This window comes from Trachemys scripta, chromosome 23, assembly GCF_013100865.1.
Source record: "Trachemys scripta elegans isolate TJP31775 chromosome 23, CAS_Tse_1.0, whole genome shotgun sequence".
NCBI classification, from domain to species: domain Eukaryota; kingdom Metazoa; phylum Chordata; order Testudines; family Emydidae; genus Trachemys; species Trachemys scripta.
The window spans coordinates 8,717,591-8,744,854 of NC_048320.1; the positions used below are offsets into that span (position 1 = coordinate 8,717,591).

The window sequence follows — 27,264 nt, forward strand, 5'->3', positions numbered from 1 at the left end:
GGGGGAGGGGGCCGATCCGGGGAGGGGTTAGGCCTCCGTAGCGGGGGGGAGGGGCAGAGCCCGGGGGGGGGGTTAAGCCCCCGCAGCGGGGGGGAGGGGCAGAGCTGGTCACCACCACTTACCTGGCACTCCCGCAGTCGCCTTCTCCTGTCCGAAGGCCCCCCCCATACACTTCACGTTCCAAGCACACGCCGCCGACGTCACAAGCACGCACGCAGAAAACAGCGACGTTTCACGCACGCGCCACAGACGTGAAATGGACCGGGCGGCGCTCGCTGGTGACGTCATACGATGAGCCGAGAGGGAAGGGGCGGGGCCGGGATGAGCCAAACCCGCCCCCGGAAAAGCTCCCTTCAAGAGGGTTGGGCAGAGGGGGCGGGGCTCAGCAGTAGTGGGCGGGGCCTCGTGGGGAAGGGGCGGGGCCTGGAGCAGGGGGAGGAGCTTCCGCTGTTAAGGGCTATATAAGGGGAGGGTCGCTCAGTGGCAGCGATGAACTGGCTGGGGGCAGGTGTCTCTGGCCCAGGCCTCTCCCCAGGGAGCGAAGCAGCCGCCAGGGTGACAAATTAGAAAAGACCAGACCTAGGGGATGACTCAGGCAGGGAGGGAGCAAAGAAAAGGGTCGGAAACCCCCCATGATTGTAATTGTCAAAGTGCTGAGGAGAGCCCGGCACCCGGCCGGGGATCCTGCAGGACCTGCTACCACAATAGCAGGAGTCAGATAAAAATTCAAGCCACCCAATGCAGGTGGAGGTGTTGTGGGATGGGAGCAGGATTACAAACCGAGTCCCGTGCAGGGCTCTACAGCTGAGCGAGGCGGGAAAGAGAGATGTTCATCCCTTGGAAATAGCTGACTGTATTAGGAAAAGCCTTGGGAAATCTATCAAGAGCTAGAAGGTGACAGGGTGTTCCTGTGCTGGTGGAGTGTATTGCTAAAGAACAGGCTGAAAAAGGCCTGAACACTAAAAGTCTAGGGAAAATAAAAGCAGACTGCCAGCCCACCCAAATGTACGATGCAAACAAGTAGGGGAATATAGAGGGTCCCCTTGGAAATTACTGGAAATAAAGCAGGTAGAGGTGGGGACCACATGCAAGTCATAATGTGAATAATGAGTGGGAATGAGGTGAGAGCAAACCATCCACAGCTGTGCAAATTACATTTAGAAGAAGGGCTTTATCTGCCAGGGTTAAGCTAGGATAGGAGATGTTTTGGATGAAACCATATATTCTGTTCCCCTTTGAGCTGTTATAAGTGCTGAAAGTTTGGAAACATGGCAAATATGAGTAAAGTAAAAACAAAGTGTGAGGTAAATGTGGAGGGGAGCATTCATATGTAGGAGCAGAGCTAAAATGTAGCAACTGTGTGGATAAGCACAGTAGAGCTTATGGAGGATGTATGGTAGCTAGACACTTGGATACAAAACAAAGATTATCAACAAGATATTTTATGCAGAAGCTGCTAAAAGGTATTCAAAACAACATGTGGAGAAGGAGGAGAAAACCAGTAAGGGGAAGGTACATTGCTACAACCTAGTGTCCTGTTTGCACTGCACAAACAGAAAAGAGAATGGAAAAAATAAAGATTATAATAAAAGGAGCAGAAAGGTATTTGCATGCTAGTAATTTGGCAATAGAGTGCATTCATTTTGAGAGAGGACGATACTGTGGTTTAACTAAATGTTGCTAAAAATGTTTTTGTTGGAATGCATAAAGCTTAATAGCACATGGTCAGGAACTCAAAGACTTTTTTTGTAACTGAAGGGCAAATCTGATGTTATCTGTGTACAGAAAATGATGGAAAAGCTGTCTCTAAGGTCCTAAGAAATAGCAGAGATAGATATGAGAGAGCGAGATGAAGGGGAGGGGGGAGCAGTTCATTTATAAAGGAAAATTTGAGTTGTAGTGAAGTGCATGTAAAGAAACTGACTTTTGAGTATAGTGCTACTGAGACACCAGAGCAGAATAAAAATACCTTTTTAAGGATGTCTAATAATTACAACCCCTGTAAAGACTTGGAGAGCTCAGAACTAAGAGCCAACGAGTTCATATATTGAATGTGGAGATCTGAATACCCATAACTAAGGCTGTGAATCTGTGATGGAGGTCACTGATTCTGTGACTTTTACGAGACCTCTGTGACTTCTTGACAATTCCAATAATTCAGCCCCAGGTGGCAGGGCTCGGGCTTCAATAAATCTGTGATGTATTGTTGGTTGCCTGCATCCTCTTTAATAAAAATACCCGTGCTAAAATTGTAGCCTTAGCCATAACGACTTATAGGGCAGTGGAAAGTCTGATAGCAATGGCAAGCATTTGGAACAGTCCATGGACGAGCACAATGTGGTAATACTAAACAATGGCGCACCAGCGACGTTTAGCTCAGTTGCTGGTTCCTTTTCCGGTTTGAATCTGGGAATTGCAACTAGCAATATAGCTAGTAAAGATAGGTGGGACATTTACAAGGAAGAGGGAATGGAAAGTGATCATTTCCCTAAGCTGCTGTTTATGTATGAAAGAGAGGGTGATATTGAAGACACTGGAGGAACTCCTGCTTGGAATTTAAAAGGGCCGATTAGGAGCTTCTCACGAGTAAGTGTGAGGAGTGCTTGAGCAACAAGTGTGTAAGAGATAACAGGAATTCCGTGATAATGTAATAAAAGCAATTATAGCAGCAGCCAAAGTAGATTTTTGTGAGATACTGAATTGCCTTAAAACCAGAACCCTGGTTCTGTGGTGGAATGAAAAATGTGAGATTGGAATTAAAAAAGAGAGACCGAAGGTGTATAGAAAAGCTGCAACCACAACGAACAGTGAGATTTCGAGGGCATCTAAAAGAAGTAAGGCAGTGACACAAAGGGTTATGAAGAGGCCTAACAGAGCTGGAAAAAGTATTCTGGGAAAATAGATACCCAGGTGTCAGGGGTTTACCAGCAAATTAGGAGAGTGAATGGAACCTGTTGTCTGTTTTGGGGGGAGGGATAGCTCAGTGGTTTGAGCATTGGCCTGCTAAACCCAGGGTTGTGAGTTCAATCCTTGAGGGGGCCCACTTAGGGATCTGGGGCAAAAATCTTGGTCCTGCTAGTGAAGGCAGGGGGCTGGACTCTATGACCTTTCAGGGTCCCTTCCAGTTCTAGGAGATAGGGATATCTCCATATATTTTTTTTAACTTGGAGCAATAACAGTTTTATCCCTGATCTTATTGAAGAGGATAAAGTGATAAATTTGAATAAAGGAAAAGCAGAAATCCTTGCAAGTAATGAGGAGGCTCAAAGTACAGATTATTTTTTGGGGGGAAAAAAGCAAATTTCTCAAAGAAAATTGTGAGGTCTTTAAATGGTTGGGAAAATGCCAGTGTGCTGAATGAAAACTTCAGTATGCAGGAACTGAAACAAAGCTATAGATAAAAGGTTAACCACTTTTTCCCTGGCGCAGTATTTAAGCATTACATGACATACACTGACCTGAAGGGATTGTAAGAATTGTATTAAAATTATGTAAATGTATAGGGAAAAGGAGTAATAGCAGTAGAATGGAAGTGTGCGGTGATAGTACCAATTGAGAAGTCAGGCAAGCTATTATGAGAACAGCTGTCTAGGCCAATTGCCTTCACATTTTGTGTAGGGAAAGTTACGGAGAAAATGATAAATAAGAGGCTAGTTGCATATTGGGTGGAAAAAAGAAGTCCTAATAGTGCAAAGCAGTTTTAGGCAGGAGAGAGGCACAACTGATCATATTGTAAGATTAGAAACAGAAATACAAAAAGGTCTGAGGATCAGAGTATATGGTAACAGGGGGGGTTGGATGTTGAAAAAGCATGATATGCTATGGAGGGAGAGTTTATGTAAGTTGTCCATGGTAGGGATAGAAGGAAGAATGGTCTGGTGGATAAGAGATTTTTCTAAGTAAGAGGACCATATAGGTTAGAGCAGGGAAAGTCTTAGCAAGTATCTATAGTGTTACCAATGGCACTCCTCAGGGGAGTGGTGTCAGCCCTACTTTAACATTATGATAAAAGATCTGCCAAAAGGCATAAGGGCCTGAGTAGGTATTACCTACATCATCATTGTGGATGATGCGCTATATGGGTTAAACACAGGAGAATTAAAGTGGCTGGAGAGAGATTCAATGAAGCACTCAGGGAGGTCTCCGAATGGGGAGAAGCTTGTGGAGTTAAATTTTCGCTAGCTAAAACAAATGGAACGATCATCATTAGAAGAAAGATCAATTACGCTCATCTTTGATATCTTACGGAGAACGGGTGCATGCAGTCGTTTTAAAATTCTGGCTGTATAGTTTGGTCCTTCCAAGTCAACTTATTATCACATAGAAAATATTACAAACAAATGCAAAGGGTTTGGTATTTATTGACTAGACACAAAGAGGGGTTAGGAAACACTTCAGGTTAAAAGAAACATCTGATCCTCTGATATGGGAATGGAGGGAGTGATTCCAGGAAAGAAAGGTTCTTCATGAAGAATTTGGACCAGGGGTGGCCAGAGGTTGAGCAGTGAGCACCCCCTCTCCCCCCGGCACATTGGAAACTTGGTGCCTGTAGCTCCAGCCCTGGAGTCGGTGCCTATACGAGGAACCATCCCTGATCTAGATGCTTTAAGGTGAGACTACACTATGGGTGGTTTAGTGAGAGGATTGGGAAAGTGGGGTAACTTTAACAAACTGTGCAAACTCAGTAGCTGAGTCTGCTTTGCTGTAAAGATGGGTCCCTGAACTCCTGTCCTGCCTCCTTGGGATCCATCCCTGGCCCCAGGGTCAGAGCATGGGTGGGGCTGGGAGCGCAGCCTGGCCCCAGGGACTTGTTCCTTCCTCGTTATAGGGGTTTAACTCTCACCCCAGGGACATGTCACATGTGGGGAAACTGAGGCACGGAGCAGGGCAGCAACCTGCTCAAAGCCATCCAGCAAGGGAATGGCAGAACTCGGGATAGGACCCAGGGGGGCCAGATTCAGACCCTGCGTTACCTAATAGACCACACTGGAAGGGAACATAGCCACTTGTTGGGTAGAGCATGGCTTTTGTTTAACAGTAAACACCAACGCTATGTAACCATTCGAGGGAGGGAATTAAGAGGCGGCCCTGGTCCTCCAGGGGGAGGTAAGGAGGCAGACTACATTTACCAAAGTACTATTATCCATCGTGTTTATTGCAGTAGGTGCTGTACAGACACAGAGTGGCAGAGTCCCAAAAGAGCTTAGGTCCTAAACAGCCCAGACAGACCTAGGGTGGGGGCAGAACACGCAGAGGGAACAATGGGGTGGTGACAAGTGCGGTGTAAATTCCGTTATTGTTATTGGTTTGGAAGGTGGGTTTCGTTAGGAGGAGGCTTAGCCCAATGGAAGGAAGGGGGGGGGGGGGCTGGAGCAAACAGCCAATCGCAGGGCAGAGAAAGTCCAGTCAAAACTAGAAAGTTCTCTGATGAATCCTGCTGTTTCCCTGGTGCAGTGTTTCCCCAAAGGCAAGACACTACAGTTAAGTTTCCATTTCAAGACTAATTACCTCTATTGCTCTGGGGAAAACATTTCTGCTAGAGAGGAAGGATGGGTTTGCGGTTAAGGCACAGGAACGGGACGGGGGAGAGCTGGTTTCAGTTCCCAGCTCTGCTACAGATGTTCTGTGGGACCTCGGGTAAGTCACGGAATCGCTCTGGGGCGTCAGTTCCCAGCCGTACAGCGGGTGACCGTGGGGTCCTGCCTCACAGGGGCGTGGTGAGATACAGACACGGAAGATTGTAGATAGGACGGTATGTTTAGTGCCCTCTGGGGAGGAGAGGTATAAAGCACGGGAGGGGAAGGATACGCTTTAGCCCTGGCTAATAAAAGTGTATTCCCCACGCAGGCTTGAGGGCTCCATTTTGTATGGCAGTAGCACCTACAAGCCCTAGTGGTGGACCAGGATCCCGTTGTGCAAGGCGCTGCACAAACCCCAAACAAAAAGACAGTCGCTGGCTATTCCGCAGCTTCTGACCCCTCTCCATGCCGTTGCTATGGAAAGCCGGCCTGGTGGAATCAGGGGCCGCCAAGGAGCCCGTCGCTGCAGTGGGAAGTAGGTCACCACGCTAAATAATTAAGTACACAGCTGTGCTTAGGCTGAGACAGGCCTGAAGATGCTGACGTGACGAAAACCAGAGCTGCTCGGTATCAACCTGAGACGTTGTCAATAAATAGACTGCAGGCTGGCGTGTCTTGCTGCGAGAGCAGGGCCTCTAGACAGCATTCCTAGTGCACTGACACTTTCCTACTCTCCCTGTTCCCTCGCCCCTTTGCTCCCAGGCTTTCCCCCAGAGGCTGGGACGGGGGAAGGAAGGTGAAGCCACCAGACTTGGCGTAAGGGGAGGAAAAGCTCTTTGACGTTTGAAAGCATTGAGAGAGGGATGCAGCTGCGCTGTCTAGTACCAGGTAGGATCCCAAAGTTGTTGACAGCTGCCAGCACTGAAATGCAGCCACCTCTGGGAGAAGATAACCAGCTCCCAGCAATCTGCGAAAGCAGGGGAATGAAGAGGGTGATATTAAGAATGAAAAGGGTGCTGGGATCTGTAGAGGGTACCCCTGGGGCCGTCTCCACCTACAGACCCCATGCAGTAAAGGACATGGAACTCAGTTTACCTACCCCCAGAAGAGGATGGGGGAAGTGAACCCTAGGAGTCTGTCGCTATAGGGTGTAGCCGCACCCGACTAGATCCCCAGCTGGTGCGAGTCGGCCGAGAGCCTGTGTCACACCTCGGCTTGTTCTGCTGCTGTAAGGTCCAGGGGGCTGGAGGGGGGCTAGCAGTCTAGACTCAGGGGCTGGTACTGCCTTCCAGGCAAAGCTGGTGGGAAGATGCAGAATGAGCAGCGAGTCAGAGTGGTGAATTCAATTGAAAGGGAGGGACCTGGCCGGCTGTGTGTCGGCTAGGGTGACCAGACAGCAAGTGTGAAAAATCAGGGTGGGGGGTAATAGGAGCCTATACAAGAAAAAGACCCCAAAATCAGGACTGTCCCTATAAAATCGGGACATCTGGTCACTCTAGTGTCGGCTTTACTTGCCAACTTGTGTCCTAACAAGTGTTTAAAGTTTCTTCATTCCAGCTCCTCAAAGACAGCACAAGCCTTTCTGAATGGCACCGGCTAAAGCTAAACACGGGGGTTTCCTAAACAGGGGACAAGGAGAACTGGAAATACATGCTGGGCGGTTGGGGGGACAGGACAGGCTGGAGGGGCGGAGGCGTCTTGCTGTGGCATTTCCAGTGTGATTTTCTTAAGCTTGTATTTGTCGTTAAAACCAAGTTGCTAGCCCTGCTGCTGACCGAGATAACCAACCCTCTGCTGTAACTGGGGCTTCTGGAGTCTGCAGGTTGCCGGACACAATTCATTCCCCATTCAGCAGGTGTGACCTCTGAGGCCTTAGGATGGTAGTTTACTTTATTATTGGAACTTTTTCACTACTGCTGGGCAAAGATCTGCACACGCTTACTGTCACATCTCAAGTGGGCAGAGGTTGGGAAAGTAGCACTATTCACTTTCCAACCCCACATCTAGTTTAAACACTAGATTCCAGGCAGGTTTGCACAAAGATGAAAGAGGCTATTTGAGATAAAGTGGATTTCTAACTAGAGATCTCCCAGTCTCTAACATATCCACTATATGGCATGTATTGGCACTAACTATGCCAGTAATAGGACTCTCATGCTTATTCTGCAAAAGCATAGACATCGACCACTAGAGCTAAAGGAGAATCTCCCTTAGCTGCTAGCACTACAGGGCCTGTGACACACAGTTGAGCAAGTCTGATTTCATCCACTAGCAGGCAGTGGTACGTTTTTATATAAACACTTCCTACATTACAATGTTTTAAAGGGAACCAGATAGCATTGGTCATAACAGAAAACCCAGACCCTCAGTGTTGCTTCTGCACCATGCAAGCTATCAGACCAGCTCAGAATAAGTGTCTGAAGTTCATTATCCTGCTTGTGGCACCAGCCCATGTCCAGTGTTGAGAGGGGGGGGAAAAAATTAACCATCCTTGTGGACTGAACCCAGCCCTTCTCTACTAGGAGGGATGGTTTCTGAGCCCCTCCAGCAAGCTGGTATCCGCACATATATCACCTCTACACTCCAAGCCCCAAAGAGCAGATCCCGACTCCAAGTCCAGGAGTGTGTGGACTGGAGGATTGGGCGGTGGTATTCCAAGCTATGAGGCTCAGTGCTAGAGTCTGGCTTGGAGGTTGGATTCAAGTCCCTCTCTCACTTTTTATTAGTTATAAGAGAGAGGGCAGATGGCTCAGTAGTCAAGGTGCTGCCTTAGGACATAGGAGCCCTAACTTCTATTTCTTGCTGGCCCCCAGGCTCCCTGTGCCTCAGTTCCCCCTCCTGTAGGACAGGGATAAGGGCATAGGGAGGTGTTTGGTTACCATGGAAATGGCAGAGCAATACCATAGATAAAATCACTGCTCCTTCTCCAACTGCTTGGCTCTGAAGCTGTGAGTTCACCATGCCCCGTGCACTGCCTGTCTCCTGTATATCACACCACTGCAGGAAACTGGCCAGCAGCTGTGGAGCACCCCCTGCCAAAGGGGACTTTTCCAGCCTGGCATCCCCCTCCAAAGCTCTCCCCTGAATGGGCCCTGACCCTGTTCAGCTCCATCTCCACTCCATAGGGCAGGGATTCCAAGGCAGAAAGAAAAATGAGTGTCTGACATTTAACTGCCACGGGAGTGGGGTTTTAGGCTGGTTTGGTTTTTAAGGCCAATACAGTGTGTGGGTGGTGTTTAAAGGACAAAACATTCAAACCCTCTTGGAAAGGGAACCAGAGGGCTTAGAGCAGAGGAATCCTGGGTTCTAGTCCCTATTGTCCCACTGATTTGCTTGGCTAAGTCACTAATGTTTCCCCAGCTTTAAAATGGGGTCCTGCTTTCCCACAGTTGTAAAGGGCTTGGAGATGGCTAAGAGGAGTATTAGGAACAGCGCTTTCGCTTGGGGACCCGTAAATATCTCCAGCGGCTGCCCTCGGACTTTCTTCGGTGCAAGGTGAAACATTTCCAGCCGCTCCTTGGAAGTCAATCCTGACTCCACAGCTAATGGCTTTGAGTGCCCACCGCTGGTGCTTTTCCTTCTCAGATGTATCCTTCTCTAAGGTGCAACGGTTGAGGACATCAGCATCAAAGCAGCAGAGGAGAGCGCTTACGCTAACACGCAAGGAACTGCTCGGGCTACGCTCATTAGGAAGAGAGCACACACACACACGCGCCTAACCCCCAGCAATGCAGGAAAAAAAAGATTCCAAACAAGCTTGTTTTGAAATATATTTGCTGTAGCTTTTTATTTTACATGGGGAAACAACTAGCACAGGCTGCCCGTAAAGTGCAAAAGCAGAACAGAATATTTTACTGCAAACTCCAAGCAGTTTTTGAGCTCATGAGATTAAAATACAGAAGCAGGATTCAAGTAAAAAAGAGACTGAACCAATCCAGCTAACGAGAACATCCATCGTTACATTAGAAGGTTGTTTTTAAAATCCCTCGGAAGGGCTACAATGTGGTCTAGTGGCTAGAGCAGCGGACTGGCGAGCAGGGAGCTATTCTCAGCTCTACCACTGGCCTGCTGGGTGACCTTGGGCAAGTCACTTCCAGTGCCCCGTGCCTCAGTTTCCCCAGCTGTAAAGGGGGTAATGAAGCAGACCTGCCGTTGTAACTGCTTTGAGAGTTACAGATGAAGAGCGCTAGCTATTTTTTAAATGCTCCTGCTTCAAGGCATAAGCTAACAGAGGGGTCAGGAGGAAACTTCCCCCATAGGGAGGTTATTCCATTATTGGCCACTGGGGGTATCCTTGACCCCTTCTCCAGAATGAGCTGGACCTGGCCATTCTTGGACACAGAACAAGATGGGCTTCTGGGCTGGCACTTCCTCGGTCCATTTAGATAGGGGGACCAGATGTCCCATTTTTATAGGGACAGTCCTGTTGTTTGGGACTCTCTCTTATATAGGCACCTATTCCCCCCCACCCCCTGTCCCTTTTTTCACAGTTGCTATCTGGTCACCCTACATTTAGGTCTTTACACCACACTCCTTGCTGAATTTAAGAGCACTCCAGTTTGGATGGGGGACACACCCCGGGCATCAGGCCTCCGCCCCAGGCATTGCAAAACCCGGTGGCAGATTCGATCGGCGTGCATGCTTTGTGCTTTTCAGCTACTGGCATGTTTGTAGCCAGGGCATCTTTTTGGGTCCACGGAGGGCACCAGGATCCCCAAGACTTGAGTTTATAACCCCAGTTCTTGGTATTTAGAAAGAAGAGTTTAAAAACAAACAAACAACGCACAAGGACGTCAGTCAGACCAGGGCTCATCCCGCCTCGTGTCCTGTGTCCAACAGTGGGCCGTAGCAGCCGCTTAGAGGCAGGTGCAGAAAACCCAGCAGAAGGTTGCCGTGGAATAACCTGCCCCGGGGACAAGGAAGAAATGTTCCCTGCTCCCCTCAGAGTGAGACATTTCTTCCTGATCCCATTAGTCAGCATTTGGCTCGTGGCCTGAAGCAGAAAGCGTTTAAATATAGAGAGACTCTTGTATTTTAGAAGGCTTTACTATCCTAACTCAGCAGAGCCTGGTTCTCCAGCAAATGTCCAGTCCTTCCTTTGAGTCCTGCTCAGCTCTTGGCTTCAATGATGTCTTGTGGCAATGGGTTCCCCTGACTAAGTAGGCCCTGCATGGGGAAGAATATTCTGCGGTGTCACTTTTAAGCATCCTGCTTTTGAATTTCATTGACCATCCTTTGTCCTCGTATTATATGCAGTAGAGCGGGGTGGAAACCGGTGCTGGCACAAGCCAAGTCCTGTTATCAAAGTATATTCAGAAAGGGCTAGAGTCTGCCAACCTCACTCCCGCTGAGCGGCAACTTACTCGCTATAACTAGCCCACACGGCTACTACTCGGCACGAGTCAACTGGCAGAATAATACGGCCCCCGGTGTGTTGGGATCTCAGGCTCTTTGAAGCCCACTGGCTCTCTCCAGTCACCCATCAGCAATTCAAAGCCATTCCCCAAATGACACGCCTGAAGGACGCATCTTCTCTTTCACCGGATGTAGCCCTCCAGAGGGAGCTGCAGATAATCCCGCAGAGCCGGGGGCAGTTTGAGTTCGGGGATGGCGGAATGGCACCGCGCTCCCAGGTGCTTTCGCACGGCGCAGCGCGCCAGGTGCTGCAGCTGACGGGGCTGGTTCGTCATCTGGAGAGCAGAGTCGTAGAACGTCTTGTGCTCCTGCCGAGATGGAAGGAGGATTAAAGGAGGCTCCATCTATCACAGGGCTCGGCAGTGAGTTCAGGGGCAAGGAGGGGCAGACACCAGCTGCTTCCGCACAGTTAGAGGCAGGTCTCCTACCCAGAAGCCCCTCACTTTAAGTCCCCCATCATGCACTCAATAAAGATTGGAAATGAGAAGGTTTCTAGCCATCAGAGGGAGGTTCTGGAGCAGCCTCCAAGGAGAGCATGGATGGGGGGGAAAAACAACCAAACTCGCTTTAAGATGGAACTGGACAGACTTATGAATGGGATGAGATGATGGGTAGCCTACGACAGCAAGGGCTTGGACTCTATGAGCCAGGAGGTCCCTTCCACGCTTATATCCCAGTCCTCTCTAGAGCCTGGAGGATCAAGAACTCAATGGGCATTAACTCCACATCTCCTGTTCTTTGGAACCTTTCCCCAGCCAATGATCTCACCAGTTCGGAGCTGTGTTTGGGAGCCACTGATCTAGTCCCCTTGACCAATGCGGGATTGCAGCGGAGAGGGGATTTCTTCATCTGGACCAGTTTTAGAAGTCCCAAGCTATGGAGATGGTCCCGCAGCCACAGATCCCACTGTCTGGTCCCCACAGGCGAGTTGCCCAAAGACCCAAATTCTCAAGGTTACGCAGAATACGTGCCATACAGACGTGTACTAGGATGGCTAACGTGTCGCCTACAGCCCCGAGGAAACTGAGCATCAGACTGCATATTAGGCAGCAGTATCAAACCCGCTGTCCCCAGGGGGTACCTCCAGGGCAGAAGCTCGCCCTGCTGCAGCTCCAGATGCACCTGATCTGGGGGCCAAGCCACCAGTCAGCCTCCAGATCCAAGCCTGCTGCACCTCTCCCCTGCTCTGTATCAGCCTCCCTGCTCCGCCTGGTGCCAAGCAGACTGAGCTGGACTTTACCTGCCACATCTCCGGAGGCACCACTTCCACCCAGGAATCACAGGACGGGATCCGGTCGTAGGAATTCAGCACGACTTCCAGGGCACGAGGGGCCAAGGAGCAGAACTTCAGCATCTGAGAGCCAGGCGGGAGAGAGCAGAGGACAGGGGTGAACTGGCCAGGAGGGAGGAGAAATACAAGGAGGGCGAGAGTGCCAGCGAAGCTAGAGGGAGCCAGAGACGATAGCACAGTGATGTGGGCCTCAGCCCTAGAGCGCCGGGACTTCCTGCTGTCACAGGGTCAGATCCTAGCAAGGGAGGACTCAACTCTCCCTCCTTGCATGCACGATAGAAGGAGCAAACGCAAAGCTTGCCATGTGCACGTTTCAGAAGGGACTTAAACTCCCATTGCACTGAGTGAAGGTCACCCTACACTGCTGTACCGCATGGCTGCATTTATACTGTACTGCCGTGTAGGGCTGTAGTTTGCAAAGGAGTTTGGGATCCTACAGGAAGGCTGTAGGTGCTCTGGGAATTGCCAGTATCCCACCTCTGATGGCTGGTTCCAGATACTTCAGAGGAAGATGCAAGAAGGGAGTGAATAGTAATGCTATAGATGCAGTTTCTTCCTAACCCCAGCAAGAAGTGGCTGGTTTATGCCCTGAAGCATGAGCGGGAACCCGTCTCCCTGGCACAAAGAGAGCCTTATACAGAATCAGGAGGTAGAGATAAAAAAGGCCTGTTAGCCCTCATCATCAGAACAACCATGGGTGGCGGGGGTGGGGGGTATTAAGGGAGATGCATTTCACCCCCACCTCCCCCGGCTTTTACTTGTCTCTTGATGTCACCTTCAGCCAAACTAGACAATGTGACTTGTTTCTACCCGAGGAGTTCAATGCACCACACAAACATTACCTGAGCCTCAAAACTCTGAGTGAGAAATGGGGAAACTGAGGCACAGAGACTTACCAAGGTCACACAGGGAGCCTGTGGCAAAGCTGGGGACAGAACCCAGGAGTCCTGCTCTAACCATTAGACTCCACTCCCGCCCCCTCAGGAGTCCTGACTGCCAGGCTGTGCCCCCAGACCATTTCCCTCCCTCCCCACGCTCGCTCCCTCACCTTGGGGTTGATGGCCGCCGCCCCGTGGTCCAGTAAGGTGGCGATGATGCTCTCGGGCTGCCCGTCCAGGTACTCCTCCACCGCCTGCAGGGCGCAGTCCATGGGCGTGTAGCCGGCGCAGTTGCTGACGTTCACGGCAGCCCCATGCCGGAGCAGCAGCTCCACCAGGCGAGGGTGGCAGTTGCCGCAGGCGTTGTGGAGCGGGGTGTGGTTCTTCCTGCCGGCCGTCCTGGCGTCGGCCCCGCACTCCAGCAGCCGCTTGGCCACCCTGTAGTAGCGCTCGGCCTCGGCGGGCTTGTCGGCGCTGGCGCAGGCGGCGTTGAGGGCCGTCTCCCCTTCCCGGTTCCGGTGGGCGAGGGTGGCCCCGTAGCACAGGTAGAGCTGCAGGTGGGCCTCCAGGCCGTGCTCGGCGGCCACGTGCAGCGGGGTCGTCCGCCTGTCCCTGGTGCTCAGGTTCACCAGGGCCCCGTGCTCCAAGAGCAGCTCGGCGCACCTGCAAAAACACACAGCCAGGCTCACCCTTCCCCAGCCCCCACCTCTGCTGCTCCAGGGTGCTTCAGCCTCCGTGCGGAGCCCTGGGGGTGGTCCTTCTCTCCCTCTCCCCAGAGCTGCAGGAGTTTCTTCCCTTCCCAAGCTGGGTTCAAGTCCTGCTGCCGGGCACGGTGTGAACCGGTGCTACTCCCAGGATGACTTGGGGCTTGGCTCCAGGCAGATCAAAGCTCCATGGGAGGGGAGGGCTCCACTGGGCTGTCTATGGGGTGGCTCCTGGCTTCAGCACTAAGCCCTCGTCCCTTGCAGAGGGTGATTGGCAGGCAGCACTGCTGCAGGGCAAGCCCAGACTGCTCCCCGCCCACCAACCCCAGCAGGGCGCATGGGCTCCCCCCATGCTCAGGCCTGAGCCCCCTGGGGAATCCGGGCCATTCCATGAAAATTGGGGCCCGGCCCAGGCTACCGCTGCCCCCATCCACCAACCCCTAGCTCCTGCCACAAATAGCCTGGTTCTGGACACCTTCTTCGCTTCCCCATGACTCCCGTGCAACTCGCAGGACACAGGGATTTGGGGCACGCCTGGGCCTGGCAATCACAGGCTCGGCTGCGGGGCCCCGATCTGCTTGAATTGATCCTGCTGGCCGGGAGCACAAGCCTTCGTCACGCCCACCCCCTCGCCCAGCGTCTTGGGCCGCCACACCAGCCCCGCTGGCTGCTCCCAGGGGCAGCGTCAGAGGACTCCGGAGATCCAGCATCCTCGGGGCAGCAGACGGATTCCCTGGGGCTGCGCACACAGCTGGGGAGCTCTCTACCACTCACACCACGTGCCTCCATCCTGCGCCAGAGGGAGCTCTCCTAGGGGACATTCAGTCTCTGTGGCCCATACAGCCCTCAGCTTCTCTGCTGACCAAGGGGGTCAGCTGGGATCAGAGGGCGAGTCGGGCTGGCATGCACTGCTTGGCTGAGCAGCTGCAGCTCGCGCTCTGCAATCTCCGCTTTCATTGAAAAACAAAACCAAGGCCAAGATTTTCACAAGGCACTAGTGACTTGGGTGTGTGTATGGGGGGGGTTTCCAACTGACACACCTGGCAGAGCGCTGATTTTCAGAGGGCATGGTCTGGAAGCCAGGCCTCCTGCAAGGGCAGCTCAGAGACCACCCACAAACCAGAGGTGCCCACGTCACGGGGTCACGTCATCACTAGACTTTTGGCCCCACGCCTCTAGCCCTGACCATGGGGAATAGAATAGTCAAAATACGAACCGAGGCAGCAATGTCTGCAGACAGCCTGAAATAGCAGCTCAGGGAGGTGCGACCCATCTTGTTAACTCTGAAGACTAGTGACAACTGGTGAAATGAGACCATTTACCTCTTTTGCTACTGATCTAAGCTGGGCATAGTGCGACGATCTAAGGTGGAGCCTTGCGTTGATTTCTCCAGTGTGGGTGGATCTCTGCCTGTGGGCAGAGCTTGGGGGAGCGACATTTTTCCCCCTCCCAAAGTCCAGCTAGTTTGCAAGTCGTTGACCTGCCTGCCCTATAGATCTCTGCGGGTTAGGGTAGAAATTCCCCTTCAAGACATACCGCGCCCTGCCCCCACCCCACACTTACCGCAAGGTCTCCGGGGAGGTGCAGAGATGCAGTGGGGCCAGCCCCTCCTCTGACAGCACGTTGGCGTTGGCGCCGTAGTTCAGGAGCAGCTGGGTGCACTCGGCACGCTGGTGGATGCAGCTGTCATGGAGGGCGGCCTTCCCGCCCACCACGGCGTCGACCTCTGCCCCCTGCAGAATCAGGTGCTTCACGCAGTCCCGATAGCCTCGGGCCGCCGCGATCCGCAAGGGGGATGTGTGCTTCTTCTGAGGGCTCAGGACCCACAGCCCTGCGGGGGGGTGGGGGGAGGAGGCGGGAAGGAGGGTAGGGGAATCTCAAAAAGCCCTGCGCTGGTGTTCCATTCACGGTCATTAATGGAGTCTGCCAACCTCGACTCTGTGACCATAATCCACCCTCCTGCCCCCAGGACTTCCCGGAATTCATCTGTGTGACCCGGCCCCAGCAGAGGGCTGGGAACACACGTGATCTCAGGGTCACAGCGAGGCAGGGGGAAGACGGCAGAGAGAACCGGAGCAACTTGCTCAAGATCTGAGGCGCAATGGGGTTTAGGGGCCAGGGTGTCAGGGAACCAGAGCTCTGGTCCTGGCCTTGCCGGAGCATCTTTGCCAACGCTCCTGTGTTTTCCCCTCCCACCACTTATGTGCCTTGGCTATTTAGCCTGCAGACTCTCCAGGACAAGGAGCGACTCTGACTACATGTATGTACAGCACCTAGCGCACAGACCCACATTGCAGCTGGCGCGTCTAGGTGCTACCACAATACAAATAAATGAACGACAACAACTGCACAGCAACTAAATGGCAGAGCTGGGACTGGAACCCAGGATTTCTGCTGTCCAGACCCTGCTCTCCAGGAGAAGTCACGTGTTCTGGAATGAGCAAGGAACTCAGGAAACCCCGGGGGCTTTTGCTGAACTCTGCTTGGCTCCTTTCTGCTGCACTTTGAGCAAAGCCTCAAGAACGGACACATCCTTGGGAGCACAAGTTCTCTGGCTCTGTTGGGGGGCTGGGGTGGGGGATCATTTAACTAGGGCAGCAGGGGAGAGGAAAGCAGTACTCAGCCCTGGGTTTGTTCCAGCCACAAACCCGGATCAGAAACCCCACCTACGTACCCAGCTCTGCCGACCACATCAGCTCCTCGCTGACCGTCTCCACGATCACGTTCGCGACGGCCTCGTCTTTGAAGATGTTCTTGATGGTCTGCAGGTCCCCGGTGTACAGGACGTTGTGGACGGCAGGGTCCCGGCAGTACCGGGGACGCCGGGCGGGCTTGGGGAGCAGGGAGCTGCTGGTGGCCGGTGGGAACCTCCTGGTCAGGCACTGCCTGGAGAGAGCCCTCCGGCGATCCTCCCACTCCAGCCGCTCTCTCTGCAGGCGCAGCGCGCGCAGGGTGGAGGAAGTGAACGCAAAGGTCTCCCTAGACATTCTCTTGGCTCCGCGGGATGGGGCCTCCTTGCCTCTGGGACGGGCAGTAGATTAGTGCCCCCTGCCACCTCCTCAGGCTTGTAAATATGGGTATGACCAGAAAACCCCTCCCCTTGTTGATTCAGAAGAGCAAGCCAGGCCATGCTATAAATAGAGGGGATACTTACCAGGGCAGTCAGCAGAAGTTTGTGCAGGGTCATGTTCTATCCAGGGCCGGTGGCGTTTAGAGGCATTAACCTGTTGCGGGGTGGCAGGAGTTTAAGCAGAACAAACCTACAGCAGCCCGGGGAGAGTTTCCCCAGTCCCTGAGTGGAGAGCGGGGTTGTCCCTGCATACACCCCACAGAGCAGGGGGGCTGAGTCCACAAGGGGGCGGGAAGCACTGCGGACGGCTCACCCCTGCTCCGGGCTGAACGGTGTAGCGCTGGGCAGGGAATGCCGCCTCCCTTTCCTCACATGGCCACGCTGCGGCCCTCAGGCACCCGCTGCCAGGTCTGCACGTGGCCTTGCATTTCAACAGTTACCGTGTCTGACTCAGGGCCTGATTCTGAGAGGTGCCGACAAAGAGCAGTCGTAGGTGGTCAGCACTTCTCAGGATCAGCTCTCTGGGGCCAGGAACTGCTCCTTCTCCTAGCTGCACTGTGCCCGCCAGCCACCCCCAGGCCAAATTCAGAATAAAAAGACAGCGCAGAACACAACCCTTGGGCCAGAGAGAATTTGTATCCTTGATTGTAGACACCTGCGAAGGGGAAGCAGGTCACCTCTCTACAGGGCCACAGGGGGAACCAGGGACATTATGAAATATTTCCTTAAGCCCTTTCAATTCCAGTCCACAAGTGAAGTGTGAGCAAAGAGGGAGGAAAGGAAACCCCACAAACCCCACCAATCTTCAGATTAGATAGTTAAATCACAAGCCACGTTTTAACGGGAATCATTGAGGACAGATGGTCTCAACAATTCACCAGCCGTTTTTAACTAGACTGAGGGGGGAACAAAACAAAACAGGTAACATGCTTAAGGCAACATTAGCACACTGGTCACTTCCCCCCAGCCACACATGGGCGTCTCCCTGTTGCGTGGCCTTCTCTTTGTGGGGGCTGGCACTCCAGCCCTGGGCTGCTTTTAACATCCCTGTAGTTTAAGTTGGGTAAAAGTTGGTCCTCAGCTGGTGTATGTCAGCAAGGTGCCAGTGAAGTCATGGGGATTACGTTAATTTGCACCAGTTGAGGGTTTTACAGAGCTGAAGAGACACAGAAAGGTTCAGGATTTTTAAGACCATTTCCTCTGTAGTTATTTCCCACCCCACAAATAATTTTCTCCCATCACATTTGTACCCCAGCTCCTGCAGCAGGGCAGTGAAACTGACAAACAGCGATGCCAACAACAATCCAAGCCTCCACAATCCAAGCCAAGCAAAGAAAGAGTTAAAGGCTGGATTTTTTTTAAAAACCACACAATCCTCTTGGTTTTGAGGCGGGACGGTGCCCTCTGCATCACCTTGATATGGGCTTTGATTTGATTTTTTTTTTTTTACAACCCGATGGCATCCCCTTAAGGCCAGGGCCTGGGAAGATTTCACAGAAGAACAGAGCTGTCAGATCAGCAGGGTGCCAGGAAGCGAGGTGAGCAGAGGGGAAAAGGTTGGCCCCGGCACTCAGGACATGAGGTGAGCGACGCCGTCACCATCTCAAGCACAACACAGGGATTCCGGCTGGCCTGGTTGCCATCCCGATGCCCAGTGGAGAACGACGTCGACGCAGCTGCATTTGATACAAGCCTTTGTCTGCGGGGAGCAGTGAAAGGTACCGAGCGCCTTTGATTCTCGGGGAATTTGCTGGGAGTTGCAGTTGCCCAATGGCGGGGAGGATCCAGCTTCAAATATCAAGAACTCTGTTGTCCTCAGCTGCAGCTCCAGTCCTGTTACGGGCTGATCGAGCAGTCCTTGCACACGTCTCCCCCCAGTGAGGTCAATGGGCACGTTGCAGGAGCACGGCCTGGGATTCCTTCACTCCCAAAAGCAACCCAGCCAGCTCTATGTTAATGCTTTAAAGGAGACATGCTCCAGTTAACAGAAGCCTCCCCACACAGCACCATGCTCCCCTGGCTAGGAGACAGGCTGGCTTTGCATAAAATCGAAGGGGAGGAAAGCGGGGCAGCTGAAGAAAGAGTGTCACACGTGAAAGGTACCGAACACCCATTTAATGCAGGAATCAGATACAAGCAGGGAAAGCTGTATCACTCGCGGGTCGCGATCAGTCAAAGGCACCAAGCAAAGACTGCCAGGGTGCTGCTGGAAGGGCACAGCGGTAACAAGGCAGGAATCATTTCACATCAGGGCTGCCAGCGTCGCCCCTGTTCTGTACGAGAGTCCCAGACTATCCGTCAGCACAGCTCCCAGACACACAACAAACTTACCATTCATAAACATATACAGGATACTTAAGGCACACAAGTCACCTCGCTGTTCAGAATCTTTGCTCTGCCTGGATTCAGCCCGGGTGCTGCCCCTGGCTGACTGACCATCCGGCTCCATGCTGGCTGGGGGATCTTCGCCTCGTAGCTCCAGAGAGGGTCACCGGCTGCTCTCCATGGCAGAAGCAGAAAAGAAGTCCTCCGGCAGCTGTCCTAGGAGCCCATCCAGATCGTCTGCACAGACAGGAGAAGAACAGGGGCTCAAGTCCATTTCTTCCCCCTCTTCTTAAAAGTTTCCCATTTCATCCCCAGGGGCATCCAGACCCGGTCACTGGAGATTAACCCGTTCACCCCAGGAGTTACACTTCCAAGTGGATGGGCCCACTTCTATGAAAGGATTAAACATGTTTGGGAAAGGGAAAAATAAGAGATGACATTAGGGGAAAGATCCATCATGTCTTCCACTTTCTTCCGGGATTCCCTATAGATGGCAGACACGGCCCTTGTGCGATGGCACCAGTGGAAGGCGTCTGGCCTAGTGGGTGGGTGGGCCGGATTCGAGTGCCTGGCACTCGCCACTGGAACCATGTTTTCAGGAGAGCTCAGCTTCCACCATGCGCCCAACAAGCGGAGCTCTTCGGGGAATCTGGCCCGTAACATCTGCAGCAGAATCTGCCTTACCCAGGTCACAGGCTTCAGCCCCCGGGGGCTCCTCTTGGGAAGGTCTGTTTGACCCCGACATGCTGTCTCCATGGCAGGATGGTTCCGTCCGCCAGCTGCTGTTTCCATCCCTCCTGGAGCTCCATGTGCTCCTGGGGTTGGGAGCACCCCCGGAGAGATTTTCTGGGGAGTCCTGCTGGAATTTAGCCGGGCTTTGGACCTACAAAAAGCCAGACCCAAGTGAGATGCTCTGGGCTTTCCCTTTGTTTGCTCTCAGCACCACAGCATCAGACCCTCGTTTCCTGAGGTCTCCCCTGGCAGTACATCCTCCCCTATGGAATCTCCTTAGTCCCCCAAGTTCCTTCAAAACACCCCCCTGCAAGGACTCGGATATCGGTTCCTCCTGAGACCATCAGAGCCCCTCCTTCAGCCCCCTAGCCATGCTCAGCTTCTTAGCACAGAACTCCCAGACCTGGCCAGGTCAGCCTTCGGAAATACCTCACAGAGCACAGGAGACGCCCCCAGCACAGCTCTCTGCTTGGCATTGCACTGTAACTCTAAGGACACTGGCACCGTCCCGTCTCCCATCTCCCCAGGCTCCTGTGACGGCTGCAGGGGGCTCCCGGCCCTGGACTCCGCCAGGTAAATCTTCACCAGATTGTTGGGGGTCACGTTGAGGTAGTGATTGCGGTGGGACGGGGAGAACACCCCCACCTGCAACCAGAGGGAAAGGCTACTTGCCTGGACCCAGAGTTCTCTGGCTTCTGCCTATTCCCCGCAGCGCTCCCCGCGAGAGGGAAGGGGCAGATGCCATTGGAAAAAGAATCAGCACCTCCATAGGGCTTCCCTCTTCACCAGCCTCTGTGACAGATGATTGGCAGTGCTGGGGGCCGATGGCCCAGATCCAAAGCTGGGGCAGCATGGAATAGATTAATAGGCTTCCCCCCCACCCCCCTTGGGGCAGGTGGGTGAGTTCAGTCTCTATGGCCTCTTCAGTCACTGGCCTCTGAGGTCAGCCAGCCACCTGGGGGGAGAACAATCTGTGCCAACTGGTGACTGCATACAGAAGGATTTTAATTGAGGATGGAAGAGGTCTCCCTCCTTATCCCATTCATCTCAGACAATGGGAGCAGTAAGAGACACCTAGTGGCAGATGAATCTGCGTGCCCCTTATTAAATCCACTCCCCGAACTGGAGCCCTAAAAGCATCCCTGTTGCCATAGGGAATCTACCTCCAGGAACAAAACCGACCCACCTAAGAGTCCTTTAGTACATAACCCTGGCCCTAATCTCCTTTGCCTCAGGTACCTGCTTTAAGAGAAGCACTGAACCGGCCTTCAGGTCGCTCTGTCTCTCCTCCAGCAGCAGGCGGTGCACTGTCCCCTGCATCTCTCCTGCAGACAGGACAGAGAGAACCCATCAGCAACGTGGGGCAGGTGCACTCAGACCAACGCAGCTGGCACAGTGCTTTGTGCCATTATGCATGGGGCAAATCCACCTGCGAGGATGTAGCCAAGAGGCAGTGCTGACAAGCCACCTGGGGAGGGGTAGGGGGGCAAAATCAGGACAAGGGGGCAAGCTGGAGTGTTACTTCTTCAATGCGCCTCATCTTGCCATTTCCATTCCAGCTTCCTGGCTCTGACAAAGGAGGAGCCCACTGAAGGACATGGCCAGGATCAATCCTGCACTGGCCCCTGGGAGATAGGCCCTAGCTGATCATGATGTCCAATGAGCGACTCCTCCGCCACGCAGCGTGGAGAGGCCTGTGAGAGGTCATAGCTAACAGGAGGCCAGAGTTAGACAGCAGAGAGGTCACGGTCCCGACGGGGAGCAGCAAGTCTCATGCTTGAGGGGCAGCAGCGGATTGCTGCCGGCGTCGGAAAGGAAGCAAACCCACCGACATACAGAACTACACAATCCTGTCTGTGGGCGTTCTGCATCGCACAGGCCACTGCTAGAGGCAGGCTACAGAGCTGATGGGCCATTGATCAGGTCTGATCAGGTGAACCGGATGTGCCTCATGTGTGTGGTTCATCAGAGCAGAGGGACCCCGAGGAAAGCCAGCGGGCAGGTACTACATATATTTTCATATGGGAAACTAGATCTTTGTATGAGGACAGCCAGCTATTAGCTGTTGGTTATAGTTCCTTTGCTGGTCAACAGCCCTGCTCACCTGCCCCAGAGACCCAACCTCTGTCCTTACCGGTAGGATCCTTGAACACGACACCAGCGTCAACATTGGTGCGCGTCAGTGACTTGATCATCACCGCCATGCTGGGGACCTTGTTCTTCGGGAGCTGCTTCAGCGCTGCCTGCACGGAGGACAGACAGAGAACCATTGCCTATGGCAACTCGCTAAAGCGGAGGAAGGGTCACCTGGCGCTGAAAGTCCTGACGTGGGGATTCAAGAGATATGGGGCCAATTCCAGCCTCTGCCAGAGACCCCCTACGTGGTCTTGGGCAAGTCGCTTCCCTTCTCTGTACCCAAATCCCACAGGAAGACCTTCGCGGCGGGGGCTCTCTCACTATTTGCATTGTCAGCACCAGCACAATGGAACCCCAATCCCCATTGGCGCCTGCAGGTGCCACTAACACCAATTACCACAATCAATCTTCAAGGACATGGGGAATTCGGGGCTCCAGGTACGATGCTGCATTCTCACGTTACATGTTCTGCCAAAGGGGTGGGCTAGGATCATAGCCCGCACTCTGGGGCCCTCCAGGGCAACTCTGCTAAGAACGTCGCTGGTATTTGATCATGCAGCCCAGGTTCCAAGAGCCCCCCTCGGTGAGCTTAACACAGAAGTGTCTGAACCACACTCATCGCTAAAGGGAGGACGCAGCGCCACAGCTCTGATGTCAGCCAGGCGAGCTCGGAGGCGCTTCTGTCCTTTCCCTGCTGCTCCTCAGCCCGAGTGGCACAAAGGGAGCAGAAAATCTGCCACAGATGTATTGATTCCAAAAGGACCCGGGGCTGCAAAGGACACAGGTGGCCCTCAGGCTGAGAAGCGTGGACACCCCTGGATCGAAGCTGATCAGCAGCCTTCAACTTCTAGGCGCCATTCTATACTTCCCCTAAAGCGCATGTGTACAAATGAATGGGAGGGGAATGTTACCACCATCTGGTGCATGTGGCTTTTTAGAAGCCAGTGTATACGCAACGTGGCTAGCAGGTGTCTATTTGAATAATAAAGAGACTTCTGCTCACTTCAATCATGGGCTACTTTGATCCTCCGATTAATTTGATCTAGGGCTAAATTATTTTCACTAGCCCCTCTCCTCCCACACGACTTCCACCTCTTAACCCCGACAGCTGTAGAGCAGGTAGAACTGAATAATTCAGTCACTGTCTCTAGACATTTCTCATTGCATTGTAAAGAAATAGGCCAAAAATTCTGAAGGAAGCAGCCGAATAAAGGGCCCAGGTACAAGTGACAAGTGCTCCTGCTGGATAGACAAGATCAAATTGCTTATTTCGATCAAAGCATTAGCAATGAACTTGGTCACAGTCAGAGGGAAGCTCAGAAATCCTGTCACAGGCACTTTTTGTGGTTAGCCAAGTGGAATGCTGGGATGAGACTCAGCTACCGGCAGGTGCTGAGTTCTGGATGATCATTCACTAGATAGAAGCACCGGTGCCTATTAGAATGTGGTCAATCAAGTATAATCACCTGGTTATAGCAGACATCTGGGTGTAGTAGGCCAGCATGCCAGTGTAACTTGACTACTGTTTGTAAACTGCTCTGAAGAGAGAAGTGCCACATGTGGCTGTCCATATAATAAATTATTTCGTGCATGAGCCTTTAATAACCATTTTTAAGACACTCGTTTGTGCAGGGAGAGGATAATTCCCATGGGTCACTGCATCTTAGCAGGAACAGTCCTGGGGAATGGGATAGTATTTTATCCCGGGATTCCATGCTCTGCAGATGATAGGATCTAGGTCTCTGGGGCAGCAGCAGGGACACTACCGTGGTTGTGAAAATAGGACTACCGAACATGCTTTTAAAGGGAACGACCGCTAAACTGAAGCCGGATTAGTTTTGAGCTCCCGTGGTCAAGGCGTGCGGGCCAGCAGGCTTCTCAACTCAAACTGCACTAGCTGTTTCACAAAACAGCGCCAGCAGTTACTAGTGTCCTGGTGACAACTGGACACTGCGGCTAACTGCTGCTTCAGACAAGTTATATCAGGCCCATCAGCCCCTACGCAGAGGAGGCTGTCGCAGGGGGGCTCCATGAAAGTAGCAGATGCTGGACCCCGTTCTATCTTGTTGGAGCTGCACTGCCCGGCTGGGGAAGCCAAAACCATCAGGTGGTGTGAGAGCCTGGATAAAACCCCGGGGGAGATGCCAGTGCAGAGGCATCACAGAGGAGCTGAACTCGTCTTACCAGGAAGTAGCCTTCACACCCAGCACAGGCCCCTCCTTACCTTCCTCAGCACCATGGCCACGCTATACGTCCTGAGGAAACAGGAGGGGTCTCTTTCATCCAACCGCAGCTCGGTTTTCATGGCAATCCAGGGGCCTTTTCCAAAGTCCTCGTCTATTGGTTGCTGGGAACTCGGCACTTCCTGGAGTCACAGGATGGATATGGTCACTATGTTCAGAATCAAGGTAAAGTTTATCTTATACTAGCATCTCTTTGGCTATGCAGAGACAAAGCCTTTGCTCTAAGTAGAGCATTAGGGGAATGAGAGCTGACCCTCACACCAAATCACCGCTACTCATGAGCGCTATAGGATAACCCTACCTTTAATCAATAAACGTTGATTTCACTGAACACACACACACACACACACACACACACACACGCCAAAAAAAAAAAAATATTTCCATCAATAAGAATCAAAATATAGAGTGGCAAAGAGAAAAATGCTGCTTGAGAACTACTCTGAATCCTGCGATTTAGCCTTGAGTCAGGCTGGTTACAAATGCACTAAAAAAACAAACAGTAAAAAACAGATCTGATTGGTTGATGGAAGGAGATTTACTTTGTATCTTTTGACATGAGATGCTGACAATGTGTGTTAACGGCTTGTAACGCTTTAACTTTTTGAATCTCAGTGTCTAGTGTCATTAAATGACTATGAATCCCCTCCCCAGAATTTCCCACAACTTTGAAAATTTAAAATAGATAAAAATCTAAAAAAAATGCTTAAAAATAAACAGTGCTATTATCAGTCACAATTATTTAAAGAGAGAGATCAAATTCTGCCAACCCTACCAGTATCTGAGGTCTGGTCTACACTTAAGTTAGGTTGACAGACCTACGTTAGTCAAAGGTGTGAAAAATCCAGGTATGCTGAACCTAATCCTAGCATAGATACAGCTATATTGACAAAGGGTGCTTTCGTCGACCTTGCTAGCACCCATCGTCCAGGGAGGTGGCATTCCTGCACTGATGGAGAAACCCCTTCCCTCGGTGCATCTGCGCTACAGGATTATGCCAGCATAGCTATGGGGTGTAACTAAGGTGCTGTAGTCTCTGTAGTGTAGACATACCGAGTAAGCCATTAGCAGCAAACCCAGTTTGTGGGCCCAACGTGGCTCACATGCTCCAATAAGCCCCACAGGGCTGGTGGTTTTATTTACAGTCATTGCAATTGAGCCTAGACACCAGCCAGGACTACGCCCCGAGGAGAGGATTCCACAATCGAGACAGTTGCTGGCGGGGGTCGGAACGGGACAAAGCACAGGACACTTCCTATGGGAACAATGAATTCTATGTTGCACTGCCAGGGGACAGGCGAGATGACCCATTAGTCTGTATTTTCCAATTAATTTCTATGCTGTTTAATGGAGATGGTGCAGGCCAGAGATCCCTGCTCCAACTCCACCCTGAACGGTGAGAAAAGTTCTAAGCAATTTCATCTGACATTTCAGGTCTGTCTACCACTCTGGGAAGAGGCCTGGGGTGGATGGACAATGCTCTGCCCCAAGGAGAAAACAAGTGGTCCACTAGCCTCCAGCTGCCGCAAAGTGCCCTTGTCACAGGGAAGGTTAGCATGCCTGCTCTGAGAAGTTCCTAGCAGAAGATCTGACTGCAGCAGCCGGCAGCTGAGGAGTGCAGATCACCAAAGCCACGATGCCAAGGGACCGATACCTGTGGACTATTTGCTGGACTGTTCTGAAGCTTTTGGGTCTCTCTGGCTTTGCTAAGGTGCATTTCAACCAACATCTCACAGGCAAATGAGACCCTTATCAGGGGCAGCTTTTGGTACCATGCCTCATGCTGCAGTTGGGTGCAGTCAGCACGGAGCAGCGACACATTTTGGGGTGCTGTGCCCAATTTTGACGCTGTTTCTGCTAGAGGTGTATGGAGTGGGGGGTGGGGAACAGGGAAAAAGTATTACCTCCGTCCGTAGCTTTGCCAGTGCTCCATGGGCTGGAGTCTGAGGAGTGGAAATCAGGATTTCCTCCAGATTTTTCCCACCATGCTTAGGGGAGAGCAAGAGAGAGAGAGAAGCATCTGTTACTTACAACTACAGCTTCTCAGTTGGATTAGGGATGTGCTCAGGACACTCTCAGAGGCAAGTGCACCTTTTACATCTCTCATAGCAAGTCGCTGGGGCCTCAAAAGCAAGTCTTCAAAACAAAGAGGTTCTGCTACAAATCTTAGTTAAAGAGCAACAGTCAAGGCTGGACTGGGGTCTCTGCAACTGGGGTCAAGGGAGAGGCGGTGAGCCGGTCTTCCTAGAAGTAAATAAAGCTTCCCTCCTCCACCCGTTAAGAAAGCAGTTCCAGCACACACACTGGGGACAGTTCTGCTGAATAAGCGGGTGCCTTTTTTTTTTTCTTTTTTTTTTTATAAACGCATCCACTTTTCTGCTGACAGCCAAATGTCCAATCCCAAACAAGCACAGCTCTGGGTGCAGACCCAAACAGCCCCCCTCCTGCAGTGGCTGTAACCCAGACATCACAGGCTCATGCTAATGCACCAGCTCTGGAAAGTGAGAGTGACACAGGGCTTGACTCTATGAGGGCTCACGCTCAGCAGTGCCTCACATATCAAATACAAGCAAAACCGCCCTACGCTTCAGTGATCCCAGAGATAATATACAATTTGCTATAAAATCACACAGCAATCTTCCTTTTTCACCCCTATTGATCTACTCACAGGTCATATTTACTGCAGTAGAACCCCCTTTAGACTGACCCCTGATTAATCACAGTAAGATAGTGGCCCCCAAAGCAGTATTCCTATCCCCAGTGTTGTCCAGAGGTTTCAAATGCCCCTGAAATATTCTGAACGTTGGGGATTCCTAGGGCATGTATTGTTATATCTAGGGCTGGTCTACACTGGCGGCGGGGTGGGGGTGGGGGGTGGGAATCGATTTAAGATGCGCAACTTCGGCTACGAGAACTGTGTAGCTGAAGTCGACGTATCTTAGATTGACTTA

General features: G+C 52.1%; 3 protein-coding genes across 4 annotated transcripts in view; all 3 read right to left on the bottom strand.

Moving 5' to 3' along the window:
• The window catches only part of TMUB2 (transmembrane and ubiquitin like domain containing 2), a 5,815-nt gene extending 5,574 nt beyond the window's left edge, over positions 1-241 (bottom strand). Inside the window, exon 1 of the mRNA XM_034756119.1 lies at positions 123-241. The gene's annotated coding sequence lies outside the window, so the exon portion shown is untranslated. The remainder of the gene's footprint in view (positions 1-122) is intronic.
• Positions 242-9,287: 9,046 nt separating this feature from the next.
• Positions 9,288-17,467, bottom strand: ASB16 (ankyrin repeat and SOCS box containing 16). Its single transcript, XM_034756234.1, has 5 exons — positions 16,482-17,467; positions 15,371-15,638; positions 13,274-13,766; positions 12,175-12,288; positions 9,288-11,242 (listed from the first exon to the last, which is right to left on the bottom strand). Exons 1-5 carry the CDS (start codon positions 16,792-16,794, stop codon positions 11,057-11,059), a joined length of 1,374 nt encoding a protein of 457 aa, XP_034612125.1. The 5' UTR covers positions 16,795-17,467; the 3' UTR covers positions 9,288-11,056.
• Positions 17,468-18,312: 845 nt separating this feature from the next.
• HROB (homologous recombination factor with OB-fold) lies at positions 18,313-26,538 on the bottom strand. Of its 2 annotated transcripts, none has more exons than XM_034756209.1 (7): positions 26,218-26,529; positions 24,295-24,435; positions 22,069-22,177; positions 21,174-21,259; positions 20,364-20,579; positions 19,887-20,085; positions 18,313-19,439 (listed from the first exon to the last, which is right to left on the bottom strand). In XM_034756209.1, the coding sequence occupies exons 2-7, from the start codon at positions 24,373-24,375 to the stop codon at positions 19,366-19,368; spliced, it is 765 nt and encodes a 254-aa protein (XP_034612100.1). In that variant the 5' UTR covers positions 24,376-24,435; positions 26,218-26,529; the 3' UTR covers positions 18,313-19,365. The 2 variants fall into 2 exon arrangements, with proteins under 2 accessions (XP_034612100.1, XP_034612101.1); XM_034756210.1 differs by lacking the exon at positions 18,313-19,439 and adding an exon at positions 19,447-19,592 and having other exon boundaries at positions 26,218-26,538.
• Between the last annotated feature and the right edge of the window lie 726 nt (positions 26,539-27,264).